Source organism: Synchiropus splendidus, chromosome 13 (assembly GCF_027744825.2).
Source record: "Synchiropus splendidus isolate RoL2022-P1 chromosome 13, RoL_Sspl_1.0, whole genome shotgun sequence".
NCBI lineage: Eukaryota > Metazoa > Chordata > Actinopteri > Syngnathiformes > Callionymidae > Synchiropus > Synchiropus splendidus.
This window is the reverse complement of record NC_071346.1, coordinates 1059035-1080660: the sequence shown is the minus strand read 5'-3', so window position 1 is coordinate 1080660 and position 21626 is coordinate 1059035. Positions and strand designations below refer to the sequence as shown.

General features: G+C 56.6%; 3 protein-coding genes across 3 annotated transcripts; all 3 read right to left on the bottom strand.

Annotated features, from left to right (window-relative positions):
- Nucleotides 1-247: 247 nt before the first annotated feature.
- thoc1 (THO complex 1) lies at nucleotides 248-4464 on the bottom strand. The gene is made up of 20 exons (XM_053882965.1): nucleotides 4343-4464; nucleotides 4086-4159; nucleotides 3950-4010; nucleotides 3802-3871; nucleotides 2862-2980; nucleotides 2739-2787; nucleotides 2581-2676; nucleotides 2367-2523; nucleotides 2192-2300; nucleotides 1991-2122; nucleotides 1820-1920; nucleotides 1697-1763; nucleotides 1569-1619; nucleotides 1443-1513; nucleotides 1278-1373; nucleotides 1154-1219; nucleotides 1008-1091; nucleotides 796-943; nucleotides 644-728; nucleotides 248-580 (listed from the first exon to the last, which is right to left on the bottom strand). The coding sequence occupies exons 1-20, from the start codon at nucleotides 4388-4390 to the stop codon at nucleotides 303-305; spliced, it is 1962 nt and encodes a 653-aa protein (XP_053738940.1). The 5' UTR covers nucleotides 4391-4464; the 3' UTR covers nucleotides 248-302.
- A 2476-nt stretch (nucleotides 4465-6940) lies between these two features.
- Nucleotides 6941-8161, bottom strand: LOC128769707 (aquaporin-1-like). The gene is made up of 4 exons (XM_053883651.1): nucleotides 7799-8161; nucleotides 7315-7473; nucleotides 7167-7247; nucleotides 6941-7111 (listed from the first exon to the last, which is right to left on the bottom strand). The coding sequence occupies exons 1-4, from the start codon at nucleotides 8159-8161 to the stop codon at nucleotides 6941-6943; spliced, it is 774 nt and encodes a 257-aa protein (XP_053739626.1).
- Nucleotides 8162-11179: 3018 nt separating this feature from the next.
- On the bottom strand, nucleotides 11180-14516 carry LOC128769331 (aquaporin-1-like). The gene is made up of 5 exons (XM_053882966.1): nucleotides 14389-14516; nucleotides 12181-12647; nucleotides 11953-12114; nucleotides 11699-11779; nucleotides 11180-11629 (listed from the first exon to the last, which is right to left on the bottom strand). The coding sequence occupies exons 2-5, from the start codon at nucleotides 12532-12534 to the stop codon at nucleotides 11450-11452; spliced, it is 777 nt and encodes a 258-aa protein (XP_053738941.1). The 5' UTR covers nucleotides 12535-12647; nucleotides 14389-14516; the 3' UTR covers nucleotides 11180-11449.
- Between the last annotated feature and the right edge of the window lie 7110 nt (nucleotides 14517-21626).

Here is a 21626-nt window from a genome sequence, read left to right as displayed (position 1 = left end):
GAACTCTGACGCTCGCGAGTCTGTCACCGCCGTCGGAGCTCACGGGTTTTCTACACGCTGCTTCCATCACGTCCTCCGCGGCTCCTCACTGTCGGCTCTCGGGAGCCTCAGCGTTCCCTTCTCTGGTCACCTGGCTCCCGGAGCCATGGTGGATTCAGTCCCAGCTCCAAATCTTACAGTCAAATAGAGTCCAGCGTGTCAGAAGCGTTTTTGGACCTGGAGACCGAGGCAGAAGGTCAGAGCCGAGTAGGAAAATCATCTGCTTTATTCAGGTCTGCAGTAAAAACACAGTGCGGTCTTCATCAAGCCTCCAGCAGCGTGTCGGCCATGTGGGCGAAGCCAGCGGCGCCCAGAGCGGCGGCCAGGTTCTCCACGGTGGCCAGCGTCCCCTCGCGGTCCTGCCAGGTGACCAGCAGCAGCTTGGCCTGCATCTCCACGTCCTCGCCGTCCGTCTCGATCTCCCTCAGCTCGGACGCCCTCATCTCCAGCTTCGTGGCCAGCGTCCTCCACTCGCCGCCCAGCTTGGCCGCCAGCTCGTCCATCTGCTGGTTGGTCACCAGTTTGCTCTGGATGCTGGGACCTGCGGGGACACGGAGCCGCTCAGTCACAGCGGAGAACACAGGAGGCGCGAGCGTGGACGTACTGTCGTTGCTCTCTTTCAGGAGGTTGTCCCCGTTCTCGTCGTCCTCCTCTTCTCCGGTCTTGATCTCCTCAGAGGGAATGTCCTTCTGCGCGACAGGAAGAGTGGAGCTGACGGTTGCAGCAGACGTGAGCAGCGGGCGGCCTGTGACTCACCGGCAGCTCCTTGGCCAGCTTGCTGACCATGCTGTCCAGGTAGTCGGCCAGACACTTGAACTTCTGGTTGATGGGCTGGAAGAAGTGAGGGCTTCTCCTGGACAAGAGCCGCAGCGCCCGCCAGCCGTAGTTGGGGTTCCGAACCACCCTGAGGAGTCAAAGATGCAGGTGGTGTCTCCTGGCTCTCCTGCCCCGTGGCGCTCCCCACTCACTTGTACTGCTCTTCCACCATGTTGACCGGGTCGGCCTGTTCGATGGCTTCGGCGAAGAACTCGTCCAGCGACGGCATGAACTCTCTGAAACAGCCAAGCGGACGTGAGCTCTGGGCGCGACCTCGGCGAGCGGCACCGGTGTCTACCTGCTCTCCGACTTGCAGGCCTCCATGTTGTCTGGGATCAGGTTCCACAGTCGGGTCAGCTCGTCGCTAACAAGAGCAGCGTCAGTCATCGGCGCCAGCGGCTTCACGCACAGTGCTTTCTTACTTTCCCATGAAGATCTTGCGGTCGGGCCCTTTGCCCAGGAAGTCCTCCGGCGCCTGTCTCTTCCTGGTGGGCCTCTTGGGCTTGTCGTCCACGGGCCTTCGAACACAAGCTCAGACTCAAGCACCAGCCAAGTGTGACGCTGCGGTCTCACGCTGCGCCTCGCACCGTTCCTTCACGAAGCTGGGACAGCCCTCGTTCTTCCAGAAATTCCAGTTCTCCTCCGTCTTCAGGATCCTCTGGTGAAGGGATGAATGAGTGAAGAGTTTGGCGCTGCGGCTCTCCACCACTCACCTCCACCATGGTGGCGAACTTGTCTCCCTCCGGTGGGATCTCTCGGAGCAGCTGCGAGACAAAGCGGGTTCTGAACTGAGCCGCGGCGCCCGGACAGAGGCGGGCGGGTCTGTGCCGGCGGGACTGACCTGGTACACCAGCCGGGTGGTGTCTTCGATCCAGGCCGCCTGGTCGTCGTTCAGCGTCAGGCTGGAGCTGCAGAGACGGCGACTCAGCGCGGGTCAGGACTGCGGACCCCGCCCCAGACTCACCTCTTGAACTTGACCTGACCCGTCAGGTACTGGAACAGGATGAGATACTGCAGGAGAATGTGTCGCCGGAAGTTGCTGTCGCTGAGCTGCAGGTCCATCAGCTGCAGGGAGACAGGAGAGCGTGTTCACCGTGGCGTCACGCTGCGGCGGGCGGGCGGGCGGGCCGCGCACCTTCTCACTGGTGAGGAACTTGGCGAAGTAGACGTGCTCGCCCGACGCCCTCAGGTCCTCCAGCTTCCTCTTGGACGCCTGCATGTCGTCCAGCTTGTAGCTCTTGAAGACGGCCAGCGTCTCGTCGGAATACTGGCAGAGACCAAGGTTAGGACCCCACCACCTCCGGACCCCCAGTCAAACCTGGCCCTGCAGCGCCACCTTCAGGAAGGTCATCCAGGAGAACTTGTCGTAACACTGCACCGGGTTCCTGAAGTAGTCCTGCAGGGTCCAGAACTTCCTGTAGAGGTTGTAGTCGATGGGGATGGAGCTGCAGGGAGGCAGCGCTGGAGTGAGAAGGTCTGAGGGTGAAGGGTTCGGGTGAGGAGCTGCTCACCACGGCGCCGGGGCCTCCTCCTCCCACATCTCTCCCTCCTCCACATCCATGCCCTCCTCCTTCTCCTCCGTGCTCTTCTGTCCCAGAGTGCTTTCCTGCTCGTTCTTGTTGAAGACGGTGACGTTCTCCAGGTTGAACTGACTCTGCAGGTTCAGACCTGGTGGAGACGCCTCCCGTCAGCCGCGTCCTTCCATCCCAGCCTGGAGCCACTCACCTGACTTCTCCGACAGAGGGAAGAGCCTGGCCAGGAAGAGCTGGATGCGGCCGCAGAAGACCGTGTTCTGGGACTTGGAGAGCCTCCTCAGGAGATCTGCAGGACCACACACACACGTCTGCTGACTGAACCTCAGGGAGCGGCGGCGCCACACTCACCGTTGCACATCCTCAGCAGGTAGTTCTTCCCTGCCGTGTAGAAGGAGCTCTGCCAGCAGGAGAGAGAGCGAGCAGCTCAGCGGAGGCCGGACCACCAGCGAGCCAGGAGGCGCCGCCACCTACCGACTTCCAGGTGGAGACGTTGTCCTCCACGAAGGAGAAGATGACGTCGCACTGGTCGAGAGGGAGGCAGTCCAGGACGTCGGCCAGCAGGATGAAGGGCGTGGTGGCGGGGCAGATGCCTGGGGGGGAGAGGGGCGAGCGTCACGTGACCTGAGTGGCGGCAGGCGGGCGAGGCGAACGGTACGCGCCCCCCCCCGCGCCACAGCAGAATTGAGCGGTGTCATCGGTTTATTACACCTGTTATACGCTGACAAATAAACGTTGGCTATAAACACATTTAAAATAAATAAGCTGTGGCTTGTGTTTGTGGTGTATTAGGTCGTGGGACCACACAGTTAAGCAGCGGTGAGGGAGTGTCGCAGTTGTCTGTGCTCTGTCATGGATCAGTCGTCTCTCCTGTGTTTGACACCTATGTTATTTTAACTTCATGTCGCTTCATTCTTTGGCCCATTTCTCGCCTCAGTTGAGATGAATTTGCCGAGCTTTGCACGTCATCTACAGGGCCTTAATTAAAAGCGTGCTACTGTTAATATTTACGTAACACGACTGTTCCAGAGCACTGTGGCTGTGGACACTTCTGTAACTGGGTAAAACCCTGCAGGAAGGCGTTTTCACATGAGAGCAGACGTTGTGAAGGCGACACTCGAGATCGTCTGTGCCATTCTTAGGTGCTGCGCTGTTTACTGAGCATGATTCAAGCGTTGATCTGTTTTAACAGTCGCACTTGTTGGTTTGTTTATCCACACTCCGTTCCATTTCTCCTCATACATTCCAACCTTCTGTCATCAGTTCAACCGGCCTGAGATGCTCCACTTCACCCGTGTTGCTGACCATAGCTCGTGGCGTCTCAGTGGACCGTCTAGCCCTGGCCGGCATCAGCGGCCCTGACTCCAGCTGCCAGCGGCTGCTGGGCTCCAGACTGGCTGCTGGTGCCACTCACCTTGTGTGACGGCGTCGATGCTCAGGTCGATGACGGACAGGTACTCCTCACAACTCGACTTCTGCTCGACCTGCAGACACAGACAAGCCGCACTGAGGACTCGCGTGCGGACGGGGGCGAGGCGAGCGAACACGAGCGACGCACTCACGATCTGGTCACCCAGCACCACCCGGAGAGACTGGTCCAGGGTGGTCTTCTTCTCCGTCTCGCTGCAACCAACCAAACCACAGTGAGGGTCGCGCAAACACACAAGTTGCTGTGACTGAGAGCAAAGGATGACTTACTTCCCCGGGATCTGATTGAAAGTATTGACCAAGTGCTTGCTGTTCTTTGTAGTAACAGCATGTTTGGCAGAAGACTGAGGAGAAACACACGCGTTATCCGTACTTCTTCCACAGAAACGTGAGCTAGCATTAGCAACATGCTAGGACAACAGAGGAGCACGAGCGTTATCGCAAGGGGAAACAAGACCATCTTTCACACAAACATGGCGTAAATCCGTGGTTTAATCGAACACTGGTGGGTTTGTCCGGTTTCTTACCGTGAATTTGTCTCGAGCATCAATAAAATTGAATAAAGTGTGAGACATTTTTGGTCGCTACTGAAACGCTCGCTCGTCTTCTTCGCGTGACTGACTTACAAACGGGTTGCATTTTCACAGCGCCGCCAGCTGGACACGGTAATGTAGTGTGCGGCAGATTCCGCTCACATTTTGCCATCGTCTACGTTGTTAAAGAAAAGATATTTCGTCTCAATCGATTAATTTTGGTTTCTTTTTGTCTTTGCTTTGTTTTCCTCTTTTGTAATCTGACGTCTCAATATTTGAGGTTAAGAAATAGAATATGTCACTTGTGGATCACTTCATTCCTTTATTTATTTATTTATTTATTTTAGCTGTGTGGCATTTTCACGACTCTAAATTAGTTTTTACTCCACGAACCATTTCAGCACAGCATAAATATAAATATATCATCTATCATCGTGAGTTGTCACCTTTGGCCAAAAATGTATGTAAAAATGTACTGTTACTCGCATTTAAAGATGAACAATAATCGGAGCGCAATGTACAAACGCACTCGGTGTGAGCTTTCACTTCCTCTTATATGACAAAACACGACTGTTCTGTTTTTTTCTCACGTCGCAAACGTTTTCCTTGTAATTCCGGATACGGCCGAGCGGCGGCGGTGTTGCTCAGGCAACAGATAGAAAGGAACCAAGGCTGTGTGAGCGGTGCCAGGTCAGCTGCCCGGTGACGTCACGTGTCCCACCGCTGCCGTGTTGTCATGATGTCCGGACCGCACCGAGGCCTCACACCGCGTCGCTGCCAGCGCTGATAAGAGGCAGCGAGGGCGGGAGACAGCGAGCGGCCGATAAGCGCTCAGCATCCGTCACGCGCGGGGTGAAGTCGGGTGAGAGCGAGGCTGCGCTTCATCCGACCCAAAACACGCGCCTTGTTTTCCCATCCGCGCCCAAACAAATGCAGCCCAAAATAGCCCATTCACAGCGCCGGTCACGTGGACCACCACCCCTGGATGAATGAGTGAACCCGTCCGCCAGCGTGTGGATGACTCGGCCCGTCACAGCCGGTGAACTCACCAGTGTGTTGGGCTCTTGGCCGAGTGAGTCCGACACCTGATCGACTCGATGAATGAGTGAATGAATGAACACATTCTTCTGAAGGTGAGTGAGTGAGTGACCACAACAACGGTGCTGGGTGTTGGTTAACGGTTGCATCACTGATGGAGAGCGATCAGATGAATGAGTGAATCATGTGCTGTCAAACCCAGTGAGTGAAGTCGATGACATGAACAAGTGAGCAGTTGGTGGACGAGTCCATTTATAGTCAGTGACTGAGTTCGTGTGAAGGAGTGGTGGAGAGAAATGAGAGTGGTGAACAAGTGTTGATGACTGAGTGAAGAGTTAGTGAGGGTGTGAGTGGGTGAGTTGGCGAAAGTTGTGAGAGGGTGACGGAGTCTGGCCCCGAGTGAATGAGTGAGGGCGTGCGAGCGGCTGCAGCTCAGTCAGATGTGATGTGACTCGATCTTGCAGCCAGTGAATCTGCGTATTCAGACCGGGGTGTTTTGCACTCCGGTTTCCTCCCACAGACCCAACAGCCAGACGAGGAGGAGGAGCTGAACGACACCGATTGTTCCTCCGTTGGTCTAAATATAAAGCGAGCCGCGACCCGGGCCAAGTTTTGGGCTGCAGCGCCAGAGCCCAGCAGCACAAACTCTGCCGGGAGAAAGACAAGAAGAGCTTTGTCTGCCTGCTGAGGACAAACTTCCAAACAAGCAGCCACGCACAATACCCTGACCTCCGAGGTTACGCACACAAAGGGAGGATTTTCGAGACGGTCACATGACCGGCGCTGCGGCGCATCATCAAGAGAAGCGGCGTGTCATAGAAGGGTGATCTGCCGGGAGGGACCATGTGACATGAAGGTGGTGGTTAATGATAACCTGGCTGTGCGCGGAGCAAGGCTTCGCCACAACAATCGCTCGGCGCGACCTTGGCCCGTGACGCTCGCAGCCCTTTTAAGTTATTTGATGGTGATTTAATGATTAGCTGCAAGACGTCGGCAGGAAGGACGGAGCTAAACAGGAAGCTGCCCTTCTCCGACATGATTTCAAGGGCTTTCATGTGAAATGAGTCGCGCCGCATCCTCGCACAGTTCCTGCTGCTGCAGAGGGGGTTTTGGAGGCCTCTGTCAGTCAAGGTGGTCCAGAAGCGAGCAGAACCAGAGAGCCCAGGCTGCACTTGAGGGGGTGCGGAGCAGCGCAGGTGAGGAGGAGTTCAACCAAGACACGAGCTGCTGAAGCAGCCAGTCTTCACTGTGAGAGTTTGGAAAGGTCCAGCGGCCCCACCATACCCGCCCTCTGCAGCAGGGGCGAGGGGCGAGCTCGGGGTCGTGAGCAGAAAGGGCTCCTTGATGGATACAGGCAGTGACAGCCGCTCACTTTCAACAGACTGTTGATGAAAGCCCTCGGGAAACAGCCGTCCTCGGGCTGTTTTCATGGCACTTGGTGACTAAACACGGAGCCTCACGCATGCAGGTGGTCATAATGTTACGGCCTAAGCTAGAGAAATGAGGCCGGAGAACAGAGCTCAACACTTTATTGGAGCGGAGTGGAGGCGGTCTTCATCCGTCTGGCTCGTCCACCAGGCTCTTGCAGGCGTCGTCGTCCTCCCCCGTGGCGGCGGTGCAGCACGCCACGCTGGGCTTCTCGCCGGCCGGTCGGTCCTCACCGCAGAGGACGATGTAGAGCAGGGCGGCGACCACGCCGGCGCTCATGGGTCCCACCCAGTACACCTGCAACACCAGAACTGTGGCCACGTTCTGGCAGCGTGGGGACAGGCGTCTTTACCCAGTGATCCTGGAAGGACTCCTGGATGAGGGCGGGGCCTAGCGAGCGCGCCGGGTTGATCCCACATCCGGTGTAGCTGATCTGTAGGTGACAGGAAACAGAGGCGCTGCCAGACAGTTGTGGCGGGGCCGGACGTGTGGACGCTCACCCCGGCCAGGTGTCCCAGCACCACCGACAGCCCGATGGACAGCGGCGCGAAGCCGCCCACGTCCCGCCTGCGGTCCGTCACGGCGAGCACGCACAGCACCAGCTGGAGCGTGAGCACGAACTCCACCCCCACCCCCTGGCTGGCGCTGATTCCGTTGAGCTGCGGATCAGAACCAGCAAAAGGTGGTCCTCTCTTCACGCAGTGGCTTCTTTTCGAAACGTCACACTGTTGCATTTGAGTTCCATCCTCACCGCTGACTGGCCGATCAGACTAAACCTCATTTCACCTTCACCTGCTGTGACCGACAGCTGATTGAACCGACTCTTGGCACCTGTGCGGCTGAGCCTGGTTATTTTCACTCAAAGATCCGCAACATTCAAATGAAACTCATTAACGTCCGGTCTGGTTTCCCCTCACCTGGACCTGCAGGAGGAAAGAGGCTGCTCCCCTCCCAGCCTCCGCAGGTTGGGGCCCCGGGGCTCACCTTGTTGACCCCCAGCGACAGCGTGGATCCCGGCCGGATGCCGTAGACGATGGCGCTGCCGGCCACAGCGCCCACCACCTGCGCCACCATGTAGAAGAGGGCTCGCAGCAGCCCCACCTGCCCGCTGGTCAGCAGCCCCACCGTGACGGCGGGGTTGAAGTGCGCGCCGCTGACCTGCCCCAGACACTGGGCCAAGGTGGCCACGGCCAGGCCGAAGGCGAACGCCACCTTGATCTCCTGGTCCGGGTACGAGTTGTTGTGGTCGCCGATGGCGGCCGAGATGCCGATGGAGACCAGGACGGTGGTGCCCAGCAGCTCGGCCAGGACGGCCCTCCAGAACGGCAGGGACTTGAGCTCCGACATGAGCGCGAGCTGAGCAGCAGCGGGGGAGCGGGAGCCGCCGCCTAGCTGCCGCTCGTCATAAGAGCCGGGCCTGACGAGCCACAGCTGCGGCCCGTCAGCAGGGTGCACACAGCTTCCTGCACAGGTCCCCGCAGCACCGCTGCCCGAGCTTCTGCTGGGACCAAGGCCCCGCCGTCCATCCATCTTCAGCTCCACTGCGAGGACGGACGTCAACAGCCGTGGCACGGCGCTGCGAAGGAAGCGGCACCAGGGTCTCAGACAATGAGGCAGCGCGGGGTCAAAGGTTCACGGCGGGCCAGGCTCCCGGCTCAGGGCGGGAGGAAACCTGGCGGCTCATAAACCCCAGCGCAGAACAAACATGAGGCAAGGCTGGGCCCTTTACTGTCTGCAGCCTGACACCACAGGTGCCAGCAGACGTGTCAACAGCCGGCAGTGGAGCGGCCGTCTGTCAATCATCTGCAGGGACAGTGACTTGACCGAGCAGAGCAGCGCACACACACACACACACACACGCACTGACACTCATTAACTCAGAGTCATTTGCACCTTGTTACCTCGCCGATTCCAACTGTGTCGCTGGGCACTCGTCCCTCATTCTCTCTTGTTCATTGTCACTCCTGACTGGAAGTGATGATTGATGAAAGTCAATTCTCCTCAGGACTGTTTTTCATTCGCCTCCTGCCATTTGGGGTCATTTCTACATGTCATATTAAACCTGACAAACATGTGAGTGCCTTCTTCTGGCACTCTTTTCCTGTGGTAGTTTAATTTCCTCACCTGTCACGCACAGAAATAACAAATAAAGATGGAGTGAATGGAAGCAGCCAGGACAAAGAAGTGCTTGAGACAGTGAAGTCCTTCTGTGTGCCGAGTTTCTGGTCGGATTTTATTTGGACTTTTTTTCATTTTTTGTTTTCAATTCTGAGTTTCCGTTTTTTCTTCTAACTTCAGTCATTGCAGCTCTGTAGCTGTGCGAGGTTCAGTCAGGTTATTGATGTTTGAAGTGATGTGCCTCCTCCCCTCACCACTGTTTTCAACCTAGTTTTCCTCAGATTCTCCGAGTGGAAGGTGAAAACCCTCTGCTCGCTGCTGAAACAGTCCTCTCCTGTCCTCCTGAGTTGGAGCCGCAGCAGTTGCTCAGGAGGCCTCCTGCTCCTGCTGTGGCTGTCGGAGCGTCTGCTCTCCAGAACCTGCTCCGTCTGAGCCTCTCTGAGCAGCGTCTGTGACAGCCTCAGTGAGCCACGCTCCTGCAGGGGCCTCGGGCTCCTCGGGCTCCTCGCTCGGCAGCAACGCTGCAGCCAGCTCCAGAGCAGAAGCCGTCTGTTCCCGTGGCAACGGAAGCAACACCTGTGGCAACATGTGGACGGGAGTCATCGGAGCTCCTCTGTGCGCGGAGAGCTCGGGGCCAAGTGTGGCCCTCTGCCTCTATTTAGACGGCCCTCATGAGCTCAGAGTGAAACACAAACTCCATTTACTTTTCTTTTGCTTCCACTAAACACAGTTTCACTGACTTTGATCTTTTGCTCCTCAGTTTCTCTTCAGGCTTGAGAGCCTTCTCTTCTCAGCCAGCGGGTGGCGGTGACGAGCGGGGCCCCTGGCGTGTGACCCAGGGACTCCTCAGCTGGCTGGGCTCATTTCTCGTCTGTGGACTTTGACTGTAGAAACCATGTCGTCATCATCCTTAGCTAAATGCTAACGTGGCGCTCCAGAATCAGGACTCTCACGACCTGTGTGAAGGGTGAAGAGGTGCCGGACTCCTCACGCCTGAACTGGCCTCTGATGGCCGCTGGAGCGGAAGAGTTCCAGACAGTCCCCATGAATGGAGGTGGAGGTGGCCCCTGACTCAGCAGCCTCACTCAGAGCAGCTCTCGCCCTTCAACACTCCTCCTCACGTAGAACTGTGTCGGAGCCACAGCTCCCTGAGGTCCCCAGCAGGGGTCCCAGATAAAGACCCCGGGATTAAGCCCTGACGGATCAGATGAGACAAGAGCAGTGAAAACAGAGAGGGTGGGGATGAGGGGCCACACTGGGGCCCACTGCAGAGCTGTTTTCAACTGGAAATGCTTTGGAAAACCCGCCTGGCTCGACGGCATGGAGGCTTTCACGCCGGCGACTCGTCGTGTCCGCGGCGCTCTGAACGAGGGCGGAGCCTGTCGGGGGCCGTTCTGTCACCTGCGCGCCTCTGAAGAGTTTTGAAAAACTCCAGCAGTCAGCGATCGTCTTTCCCTGACTCTCTTGTCAGATGAGTGTGTTATTGTGTCAGTGGCAAACATAAAATATTGACAGTTGACTCAGGTTAGGCCCCGCCCACATTCCCCAGATTCCCACGAGTTGTCTGTCAGTCATTCAGTGACTGTGGAGACAGAACAGAACCGCGTTCTGGGTCAACTTTCAGCATTGTTTTGGCAGCGCTGGTCTCCTGGTTCATGAGCGTCTCATGAAGCCGGGACGAACACGGCGAGATTTTCACACTCTCATTGATGAGCTGCATTATTTTTGGTCTAGAAGTTGTGGAAACTCATTTGATAGTTTTGTTTGCAAGCAAATTATTGAAAAAATGAAAGGCTTTTTTTCATCAAAGCTCAAATAAGTCTGTTGTCTACGAGTGTTTACCAAAATTATTTTGCTTTTGTTATTCAGTTTTCGTCTCCTGGAGAGAAGAGACGGTGCAACTCATGAAAAACCTCAAGTCTCTTCAAGCATTATTTGTATGAAGAGAAATTCTGTGTTTGTTCACTCATAGGTAGCAGCACATTTACTGGCTCCACCAGAAGTAAAACATTGGAAATCAAAAAATAAAAAATACTACGGAAGATGAGTATCAGAAAAAAGTGATCTCAACGAAGAAACAAGTTCTGCCTCTGTTGCTCTCTTGAAGCTGACATGAATGCAATTAAAAAATGAAGAATAATTCAAGGAAAATGAACTTTGATACAGTTGATGTGAAAATAAATGAATAGGAACCATAACTGTGAAATGTCAATAAAGGTCCTCCATCACAAACATGAGGCCCAGAAGTGGACTTGTAACAAGGTGAAGTTTATTTACTTTAAAAAGTGGAAAACATTTTCGAGTGCACAACAAATACATCATTCATGAGCAGTCAGACGTGAGGACACGCAAAGTCATATACAAAAGGAAAACATGGCTCAACGGGAATACTGATACGGAGAGCGAGACACGTCAAGATTCTCAACCTTCACCTCCATGTGTTCAAGGTCAGACCTGGAGTGGGACGGAAACCTGCGCTAAGAGCTTCATTTTGAGGCCGAGCGGCCAGAGCTGCCTCTACTTGGGTCTCATCTCCAGCCTGTTGGTGATGTCCACGCCGTTGAGCTCGTAGTCCTCCGTCACGCCGGTGACCAGAACCTTCATGCGCTCGGGGAAGTCGTCGAACTTGGGGCTGAGCAGGAAGTCGTACATGAGGGCGGCTCCCACGCCGCCGCACATGGGCCCCACCCAGTAGACCTGCGACGCACACGCACGCACACCGGGGTCAGAAGGTCAGAGGGTCAGAGGCACGCGCGCCTTCCTTACCCAGTGGTCTTTGAAGTCGTTGAGAATCAGCGCCGGGCCGAAGGTGCGAGCCGGGTTGATGCCGCAGCCCGTGAAGCTGATCTGCAAACAAGAGCGTGACTCCGTGAGGGAGGGAGCGTCCCAAACATGTTGCAACCACACTAGACGCTGGCTCAGCGCAGCTCAGGCGAGCGTTTCAGTGACTTCACCGGAGGAAGGATCAAGCACAGAGCGAAAACAGGCTTGAAAACCAGAGGCACGCAGGAGCAACTTACGGCTGCCAGGTGGCCCAGGCTGACGGAGAGGCCGATGGCCAGCGGGGCCGAGCCGCCCACGTCGCTGCGCCTCTTATCTGTGACGGCGATAACACACAGGACCAGCTGGAAGGTGGCCAGCAGCTCGATGCCCACACCTTGGCTGGGGGTGACTCCGCTCAGCTGCGGTCACGCAACACAGCAGGTTAGTGGGGTCGGTCAGCGCTCGCCGCCGCCCCCCTCACTCACCGCGTTGAGCCCCAGCGCGTCGCTGTCCTCCGGCCGCGTCCCGTACACGATGCCGCTGGCCAGCGCCGAGCCCAGCATCTGGGCCAGGATGTAGAGGAAGGCCTTGAGCAGGCTGATCTGGCAGCTGGCCAGCATGCCCAGCGTGACGGCCGGGTTGAGGTGGGCGCCGCTGACGTGGCCCAGGCTCTGGGCCAGCGTGGCCACGGCCAGGCCGAAGGCCAGCGACACCTTCACCTCCTGCGCCTCGCTGGGCTGCCCGATGGCGGCGGTGATGCTGAGGAAGATGAAGAGGGTGGTGCCCACCAGCTCGGCCAGCACGGCCCTCCAGAACTTCTTGCTCTTGATCTCCCTCATGGTGGCTGGGCTGCTGCTCTGTAGTCAGGACAAGTGTGGACACACTAGCTGCAGCGGCAGGCGCAATATATAGGCCCGGGGCCCGCGGTGCTCAGGGGGCAGGGCCTGAGAACCTGAAAGAGAGGAATTAATGAGACCTTCTAAAGACTGGTGCGCTTTCACTCCCCCGACCGCCCCCCTCCCCGCACCTCCCCCTGTCCTCCCGGCACCTCCCCGCGCACAACTCTCTGTCTGGTCTTTGGACTGCTGTAAGAGCTGCTCCAGGAAACTCTGTTTTTCATCTGCAGTCACTTTAAACGCCTTCCATGTAGAACTGAGTCCAAGGCTTCACCATCAGACGCCGCTGACGGCGCGTCACCTCGTGACCTTGAGGACCTTTCTGGGTCACGTCGGGTCTTATCTGTCGTACCAGTTGTACGCAGAGGCAGCCGAGCCGTGGTGAGGGCTGAAGAGGAAACAGCTGAGTCAGCGCTCTTCCTCCCGTGCGGCGAGGACGTGGAGAGGAGCGCTGAAATCCGGGGACACATCTTCAGAGGTTGTAATTGCAGCAGATAAGCGGCGATGACTCATTAACTGAGCGAATGGATTATTGCATGTGATGCGTGACGAGCCGTCGGCCGTCAAACATCAACCTTGAGAACGAAACGCTCGGCTGCACCTGCAGCCAAAACCCTCCGAGAGAGTAAACACGGGAGCCGCGTGGCTCTGGGGCTCCGTGGCCCACGATCACGCTACCGGTGGGATCATGCTCGCACCGGGGCCACGCTCCCGCCCATGCCACATTCCCGCTGGGGCCACGCTTCTGTCGGGGCCACGCTCTCGCCCAGGCCACACTCCCGCCGGGGCCACGCTCCCACCCAGGCCACGCTCTCGCGGGGGCCATGCTCTCGCCGGGGCCACGCTCTCACCCGGGCCACGCTCCCACTGGGGCCACGCTCCCGCCGCGGTCACTTTGTAACTCGACAACAGCGGTGCCGCAGCCTTTGTAGTGCTGAAAAATAAATCTGGGTGTTCAAGACGTCCCTGAGAGGATCTTCAGGCTTATCTTATCTTGTCTTATCGTGCGAGCTTATGACCCATGGTGACATCTTGCAACAACGCCAGTGACAAACACCGTGTTGCAGCGCTCGTGGCCGGCAGCCTCTCCAGATCAGGCCAGCGAGGATTGCAACATTGGCGCTCCATGGAAAATGGACTCTAGAGCGCCCCCTAGAGAGCGGCCGTGCCACCATCTAGCTGTGCCACTGGGTCTGACGGAGCAGGAAACAGATCAAGCTCAGCCCAAGATTTGCTGCCCCCTCCGACGCGCCTCTCACTTCCTGCTTCTGTCCTTTCACCGTGGCATCAAGCGAAACTGTTGTGCCGGCCGGTGCCGGTGCCAACATGCCGACTCCACTCAAACGCTGCAGTGTTGCACTTTGCTGTGACTGACTTCCTGTCTGAATGACCCGCTCGACTATAGTGTGAATCCAAGCGGCCTGTGGAAAAGTGCTGTTTAGCGCCGTGCCACGGCACTTGGGTGCCACGCGGCACGCCTGGTGGTGGAGAGTCTATGATTGGCTCGAGCTGATGCCGTGGGTGGAACCCAGAGCTAAGCTCATGGTGGTACGTCCCATCTCGCTGCGATCCAGAGCTGACTGTGGCATGCCCAGCGTCAGCCTTCCTCCTCTGCCTCACCGCCTTGGTGCCGCACCAGTGTCTGAAGGCTGAAGCTGTGCTGTTTATGGGTTTCTGATCAAACACTTTGACAGTGAAGATAAGAAAAGAAGGTGAAAGACAGTGAAGATGATGCGCTGCGCCGCGAACGACCGCGACACAACGGGTCCGAACCCGTGCTGGTGACCCCAGACTTACTTTTCGATGAGACATTTATGAAAACCTTTCCTGGGCTGCGTGGTGGTGGTCCAGGACGGAGGCAGGACACCTTTATAGTTCTGAGCGTGGAGGCGCTCTTTCATATCTGGGAGGCTTCCTTAATGAAGTCATTAGCACCACATCAAAGACCGAGCAGGGAAAGTGTTGCGTCCTTTGAACAGGTTTATGAGCCTGCTGACGGGCCGGTGTTATCAAGGCGCAGCGTGCGGCGGACAGAACGTTCCGGCACTTTCAGCTGGGTCCTGCCTCTGCTGACGAACTCCGCTCCATTAAGTTGATCCATCGGAGGTAAACATGATCTCAACCTCAGAACAAACCCCCCCGAGTCAATGATTGGCCTGAGAAACCCTGGAGGAAGTGGTGGAGTCACCTGACCAGCAGTGCTTCCACGGGACCCTGCTCAGGTCCGTCCAGCCTCCACTGTTGTGTGTAACTGTTTCAGTGTTGACTGGGCCGCCGCTCCTGCTGCAGGGCGCTAAAAACAGCTCGGCTTGCTCTGCGTGTGTGTGTGTGTGTGTGTGTGTGTGTGTGTGTGTGCGGGCTCCCCGGGTGTCACGTCAGACCTGCGCGACCTTTGACCCCTGAAGTGTGCCTGAAGCGGTCGGCTTGAGAGAGAAAGTCAAGATATCCAAATTAAAACACAGTGCAAGAAAAAAAAACGTCTTATTGTTTATGACAAAGATTTTCTGTCAAAGTCCGACGGCTGAGTCAGGTTTGTAGTGTTTGTAAAGTTATTTTGTCACCAGTTTTTATTGGGCCGATGGAACATAAGTCAGTGAAAGCAGCAGATGCTAATGTGTCTGATGATCATGGATGAGAGCTGAGCTCCGTCCTGAACCCGCCCTGCTCACCGTGGCCCGGCGCGGCCCGGTTCTGTTGCACCGCAGCGGTCGCGACCCGGCGTCAGGTTCTGTTGCACCGCTGCAGTCGCGACCCGGCGGCCCTTCCAAGTATTTCAGCGCTACATTCCTGGCAGGATGCTGGTGCGCTCGCATGCAGCCGGCCCTTTGTTTACCGGCTCTAAATATATCGCCTGCTCCGGGGTTCAGCGCGGCCGGTCCCATGTTTGTGGTCACACCGCTGTGTGTTTTGGCTTCCCTCACGGCAGCTGGTGTTCCCGCCTCTCCGCTCACCGACCAATCAGAGCCCTCCCTGCTGGCCGACGTGTCGGAGGACCCAAAACACCTGAGCCCGGCGCTGGGCGGCAACAGCGCTCTGCGACTCTGCGCAGCTTCAGAGCCTCCAGACGTGCGGACGGGGCCACATCAGACGCGTGTCCTCGCATGTTTTATCACAATTATTCTGAAGAAGAAAGTTGTTGAATGAAACCATGTGTAAAAAAAAATAAGGAATGAAAGACACACTTGTTGTGCAGCGTGAGACCCAGCAGAAGAGCGGGCAGGTTCTAGTGTTTGACCTCAAATAAACCCCCCTCCTCCCCGCACACGCTCTCGTGATGCTCTTCTTGACGTCTTGTTTGTGTCGTCAGTTTGAACATCAGGTCCGCGGAGCTGTTGCATGAATCACTCCTGCGGCGGGCCAGATATGGGGCGAGGCCCCAGATAAGGTCGAGCTGCCGTGGCGTGTGATGCGCCTGAGGTCATGTGATGGAAGCCTCCGTCTCCGAGCCGCTCGCTCTGGCCTCACAGCCAGTGGCTTCTGTGCCAGAGCGGACGCTGGCTCTGCACCTTCACCGCCCTGCAGATGTTTGAGTGACAGCTCCAACCTTCTCATTCGTGTCCTCACGTCCCAGCTCCCCAGGGCCCCAGGCCCAAAGGTGATCCTTTATGACTGGTGTTTTCCTTGGGCCCCTGGTGCGGTCACGGCCCTGGAGGAAGCATTAAGGCCCTAATGTTCCTTTAATGGAGTCTGGCTTATCTGACTTCCACAGTGGAGCTTCATCAGCCGCTCATAAGAGCACACTGTTTGTTTTCACAGCGCTCATGATGGGAAATCCTCCGATTCTGCCCGTGTCTCTTGGCAGGTCCTCGTGTGCGACACGCATGTGTGATGTTTGGCACGGCCTCCAGACTGAGCAGCCCAGTGTTGGGAGGCTTGGCTAGGAGTCTGTCTGTGGCTCCGTGTGCTCCCGCTCTTCCCCAGGTTTCTTCATCTTGAGGTTGTGGGAAGCTCCGGAGGGCCACAGGCAGGAACCTGAGGGGTCAGACTGGGTCCCAGGGCCTGGGCTTTGACACACAGCTCTCCTTGTCACCCTGAAGCTCTTCCTGTCTTCACCTTCACGACGCTCTTCTGTAGCGCCTCTGGACCAGACGCCTGTGGTGACCTTGAACCACCGCTAAGGTTCCGATCCTTCAGGTCCATAAACCCACACACATTAACTCACCAGAGGTGGAAGGCTTCAGTCGACTGGGGAAAGTGGCCTTTGATGGGCAACCATCCTCCACGGGGGTCGCAGCTGAATGGAGCGTCCCCTCCTGAGTGGCGAGGTGTGTGTCCCGGCCCCTCCATTTGTCGCCATTGTGCGGCGCGTCCTGAGGCTCTGAGGACCAGATACAATCAGCGTCTGAAAGGCTCCGCTGGAGGTCCGGGCGCCATGACGACAGCCGGCTTTTGGGAACCACACCGAGCTTTTACGCATCTCTTTGGGTTGTGATCTCCAGGGAAACCCTGCTGACTCATGGCTTGAGGAATTTGGAGCGGGTGGGTTGAGAGGACAGAGAGTTCTGGAGCGGTTTTACGACCTCACACTTGGTTCCACCAACAGGTGTTTACTGGCCGCAGATGGAAATACATTTGTAAAACGATAAAAGCACTTGGGACATGTGATAAGAGCGCTCACCTTTGACCCCTCAGAGGAGGACAATTCATTTTATTATTCGCATCTCTTTACGCGCCAGTGACGAGTGGGAGACCTAAAGTGGGGCGACATCTGGAGGCGACTTTGATGCAACAGTCTGGCCGCGCTGCACCTGCCCAGAGGGGGGCGCGTGTCCCACTGCTCGCTGGACTTGGATCAGGAGCAGTTGGTAACATCAACACATGTTCTCCTGATTGATGATGACCTCACGCAACAGCTCAAACCCCCTCGGACCTCCTCAGTGGGAGGAACTGTGTGTGTGGAAGCATTGTAAATTGTGTAAATCCCTTCATGGATTCCTGCTTTATTGTTGGCTGTAATTCTTCAGTTGTTATCTCATCACACCAAGAGCAGCTGCAGGTCTTCAAAGCAGTTCTCCTCACACGTCCACGAAGCTCAGTGGTTCTCTTGCTCTTCTCCACCATCCTCGGCCCAGCTCTGTCTCTCCTCTCCACAAACATCTCTCAGTGTCTCCAAACGTCTCCACGCGTCACTCGGTCTGATCTTCTAGTCACCGCTCAGTATCTCTGACTCGGTGACCTCCACTGACCTCTGCCCTTCGCCGCCTTCTTCTCTTGTCCATCATTGTGATGGTCGACCTCAGCTGGTGAGAACCTCTGATGAGCTCCTGGACGGCAGAGATCCTCCCGCCACAGCTTCATTGTTCGTCCTCTGGTCTGTGAGACAAGTGGAGAAACAACAACAACAACACACCCTGGGAAAGCAGCCACACTGTTTCGTAAGTGGGTTGCAATAATTCACAAGCTTCAACAGCGAGACTGACCTGCTGGATAAGACTCTCACTGTCATGACTCCAGGTGACTCTTTCTCTGTCATGACTCCAGATGACTCTCACTGTCGTGACTCCACGTGACTCTCACTCCCATGACTCTCACTGTCATGACTCCAGATGACTCTCACTGTCATGACTCCACATGACTCTCACTGTCATGACTCCACATGACTCTTTCACAGTCATGACTGTCACTGTCATGATTCCACGTGACTCTTTCACTGTCATGACTCCAGATGACTCTCACTGTCGTGACTCCACATGACTCTCACTGCCATGACTCCACATGGTTCTTTCACTGTCATGACTCCACAGAAGCTCTGCTCACATCTGCCTCCGCAGCCGCTGCACATCTGGATCTGGTCATACTCGGCGCCATCTTCTGTCCGACTCATTGACTGGAGATTCTGAATTCATTGGCAAATGGATCACGTACTTCCTGTCTGACGGGAAGCGGCGTGGTAAGCTGCGCATTCCTGACCTGACCTGTCTGCCCTCGGGCACACGGTGCTGGGATCCTCCTGGAGTCGGCATGAAGCGACGCCAAGCAGCCAAACAGACGGACAGGAAACGGCGTGTGATCAGCTCGCCTCCGTCTTCATGACAAACCTTGGACCTCCTCCGAACACGCGGGCCAGCCATCTTGGATCTGGTGCTGAGGACTCTCTGGATGGTTAGGGTTAGGTTGACAGACACTGGAAGAGAGTTGGTCCTGTGCGTGGATCCGAAGCTGCTGATCCTCGCGCACATTTTTCCCCTTCTTCTCCAACGCTGGCGCTCAGAGCTGTCAATCACACCGGAGCATCATGGCCGCCACACCAGCTGAACGCGATGCGACTGCTTATCTGCCGCAGCGGCGAATGAATGCCGGGCTCCTCCCACGGGAAGGTGTTTGTTTTGGTGCTGGTTGGAGATGAATTTCTCAGATGTTTCGCTGTGTGACTGCACAGTTGCACAATCGTATGAGTCAGGCTGCCCGACACACGTCGGCGGCCTCGGGGTCGATGAACCCTCCCCCGGCTAGGTGGCTGCGGCCTGGCCGTATCAGATGCAGCGCTGAGTTGAGTGGACTGGAGCAAATGGACCGTGGAGTCGTTCTGGGGTCACACAGTCCCTCCCAGTGTGTTCAGATCGCCCGCGTGAGTGTGAGTGTGTGTGTGCTCAGCCATCTGTTTTCATGATGAGGAGGGAAACAATGAAAGCTGATTGGAATTCCTCGGAGGAGACGGAAGCACAGGGCCAGCGACACAAACTTCCCCGTCAAACAGCACACGTGCTCCTTACGTAACAGGGCAGCCAAGCTAGCGCTAGCTGCGGCGGCCACTTCCTGGCGTCCTTCTTCGTCCCCAGCATCGGCTCGGACTCAGCGGGACACGGCAGCGCCTCCTTGGCTCCGATGTCACCCTCGCTGTGATGTCATCACGAGCAGGAGTTGAGCTCAACTTTCTCATCTGTCGTCACATGACTCTTCAGCTTCTCAAGCGCCATGGCGCCACCTTCATTCCCTGAGTCAGGTTTGTGTTGAGGAAACCAACAGGCTGTTTATCGATGAAACCAAAGAGGGCCAACGGTCACCTGCGGCGGCCGGCCGCTGCTTCAGGGGCGCTGGAGATGCTCTGGAATCCTGCCTCCTGAATGGCTGTCAGAAGTGAGGAGCTTCTCTCACAGACGATTCTGCTCAGCGTGGCTCTGGAGCTGAAGTGAGGACCTGCTGGACCTGCTGGAGACCAGCACCGTCATCTCAAGGCAGGAGCCTGAGGGAGAGTGGGTCGTAAACGGAGATGGATCGCTGCAGCTCGGCCAAGAGGAGGAGGAAGCTACTCCTTGTTCTGTGAGACACTGTGTGAGCGGGCAACCAAACACGCTCGCACACGCCTGTTCCGCTGACCGAGTGAGGACCTCTCCTGGCCATCACCCATCCCTCCCCCTAACACATGGCTCACCTGAACCAGGACTCGGAAGCAGACTGGAACCCAGGTATTTTGAAGGTTTAACCCTCAGATTGAGGCTTAACACCAGGCGCACACGCTCCAGAAGGTTGTGGGTCGGATTCTCCTCTCAGGCTTTGGTGCATGTGTATCACAGTGATGAAAAACTCTTCACTTGGAGTCAGAATGGACCCCTGCTGTGACGGTGCGGGGTGAGTGAGGCCCTCCCACCACCCTCCAGGTTTAAAGATCGGCTCCTTGAGCCACACCTGCTCAGCTAATCTCTGCTTGCGTAATCTGGAGCCGGCGTCAGGTCCAGCGGGTCAGCGCCAGAGTCGCACAGCGCCACCAGCCACGGATCCCCAGCGCTGCCAGCCGGGCTCCGATCCTGACCGGGGCTGGTTGAACGTGTGCAGCACCTTGGATGAACTGCTGAGGATCATGCGTGACTCCACTCTTGCTCATCCCCAGCGAGGACACACGCTGCCTCCCTTCGGAGCAGCTTGGACTGATAAACGGCTGATAAGGCGCTCAGATAAGCGCCACAGGTCCGGCGTGTCCGGGACAGATATCAGGCCGCCGTGTCCCAGTGGCACGGCCATGTTTGTCCCTCTCTGATCCCAAACAAACCCAGCATCATCCTGGTTCTGGGTGTTGGTGGGAAGTGGCTACAATGTGTTGCCACCGAGGCTCCAGGACCATTGTGTGTGAGTGCGAGTCCACGCTTTCATGAGAGGACAATACAAGGAATTGGCATGCAGTGCTGCGGCATTGGACGTGGGATCCAGGTGGCACAATGGCGTGCACGTGCTGTCAGTCAGATTATCTCCTCTCATTTACCCGTCCGGCTCTTAGTCCACTTTAATCTGACTCACTTTCATCTGCTCTGGCAGAGTCAGATCAGATCAGTTGAGTTAGTCCGAAATAAAGTCATGAATCTAACCTCACCTACTTTACTTTTACAAATCCAGCTGTTTGTGGCACAGCTCAGCGTTTTAAAAGCCTCTTCACGCTCAAACAAAACCTCAGGTCAGATTACTGTCGAGTGGCAGCCACGGCAGGTGAGAGGCAGGGACACCCTGGAAAGCTTGTCTGGCGAGCAGACTGCTGAGGGTTGCTCCTCTCAGAGGCAGAGGTCAGAGGTCAGCAGCGGGGCCTGTCTGAATCCATCTGACTGTGGTAGCTCTGCTCTGAGTCTCAGATGAGGCAGGTTTCAGACCCACTTTGAAGCCAAGCTCATTGTTCCATGAACAGAAGAGTGAGCACAATGGCAGGTCTTGAGTGAGTGAGTGAGTCCACTCATTTCCCACTCGTCCCTTCATCCCTCTCTGTGTTTGAATGGACCGTCAGGAGCCGGACTCTGACCAGGAAGGAGCACTTGATCCGAACAATAATAGCCGGTTCAGGACGAGGGGCACGTCAATGTGTGTCAGTGGCTGCAGTGGGAAGAGGACCTGTCCTTGAACTGGCCTGAGAGCGAGGTGTCTGCAGCGGATCCTCACACGGCGCCTCATGTCTGCCGCCGCTCACCGACCTGCTGACAGTCAGCGCCGCTGAGGTCGTCCTCAGGTCGGACCTGACAGGTGGAGGGGCGTCTGGCGTGGACCTGGACAGCTGTGGTCTCTGGAGGCTCGAATCAGAGGAAGCCTCCTGGACTGGTGACTTGGTTCAGTCAGTT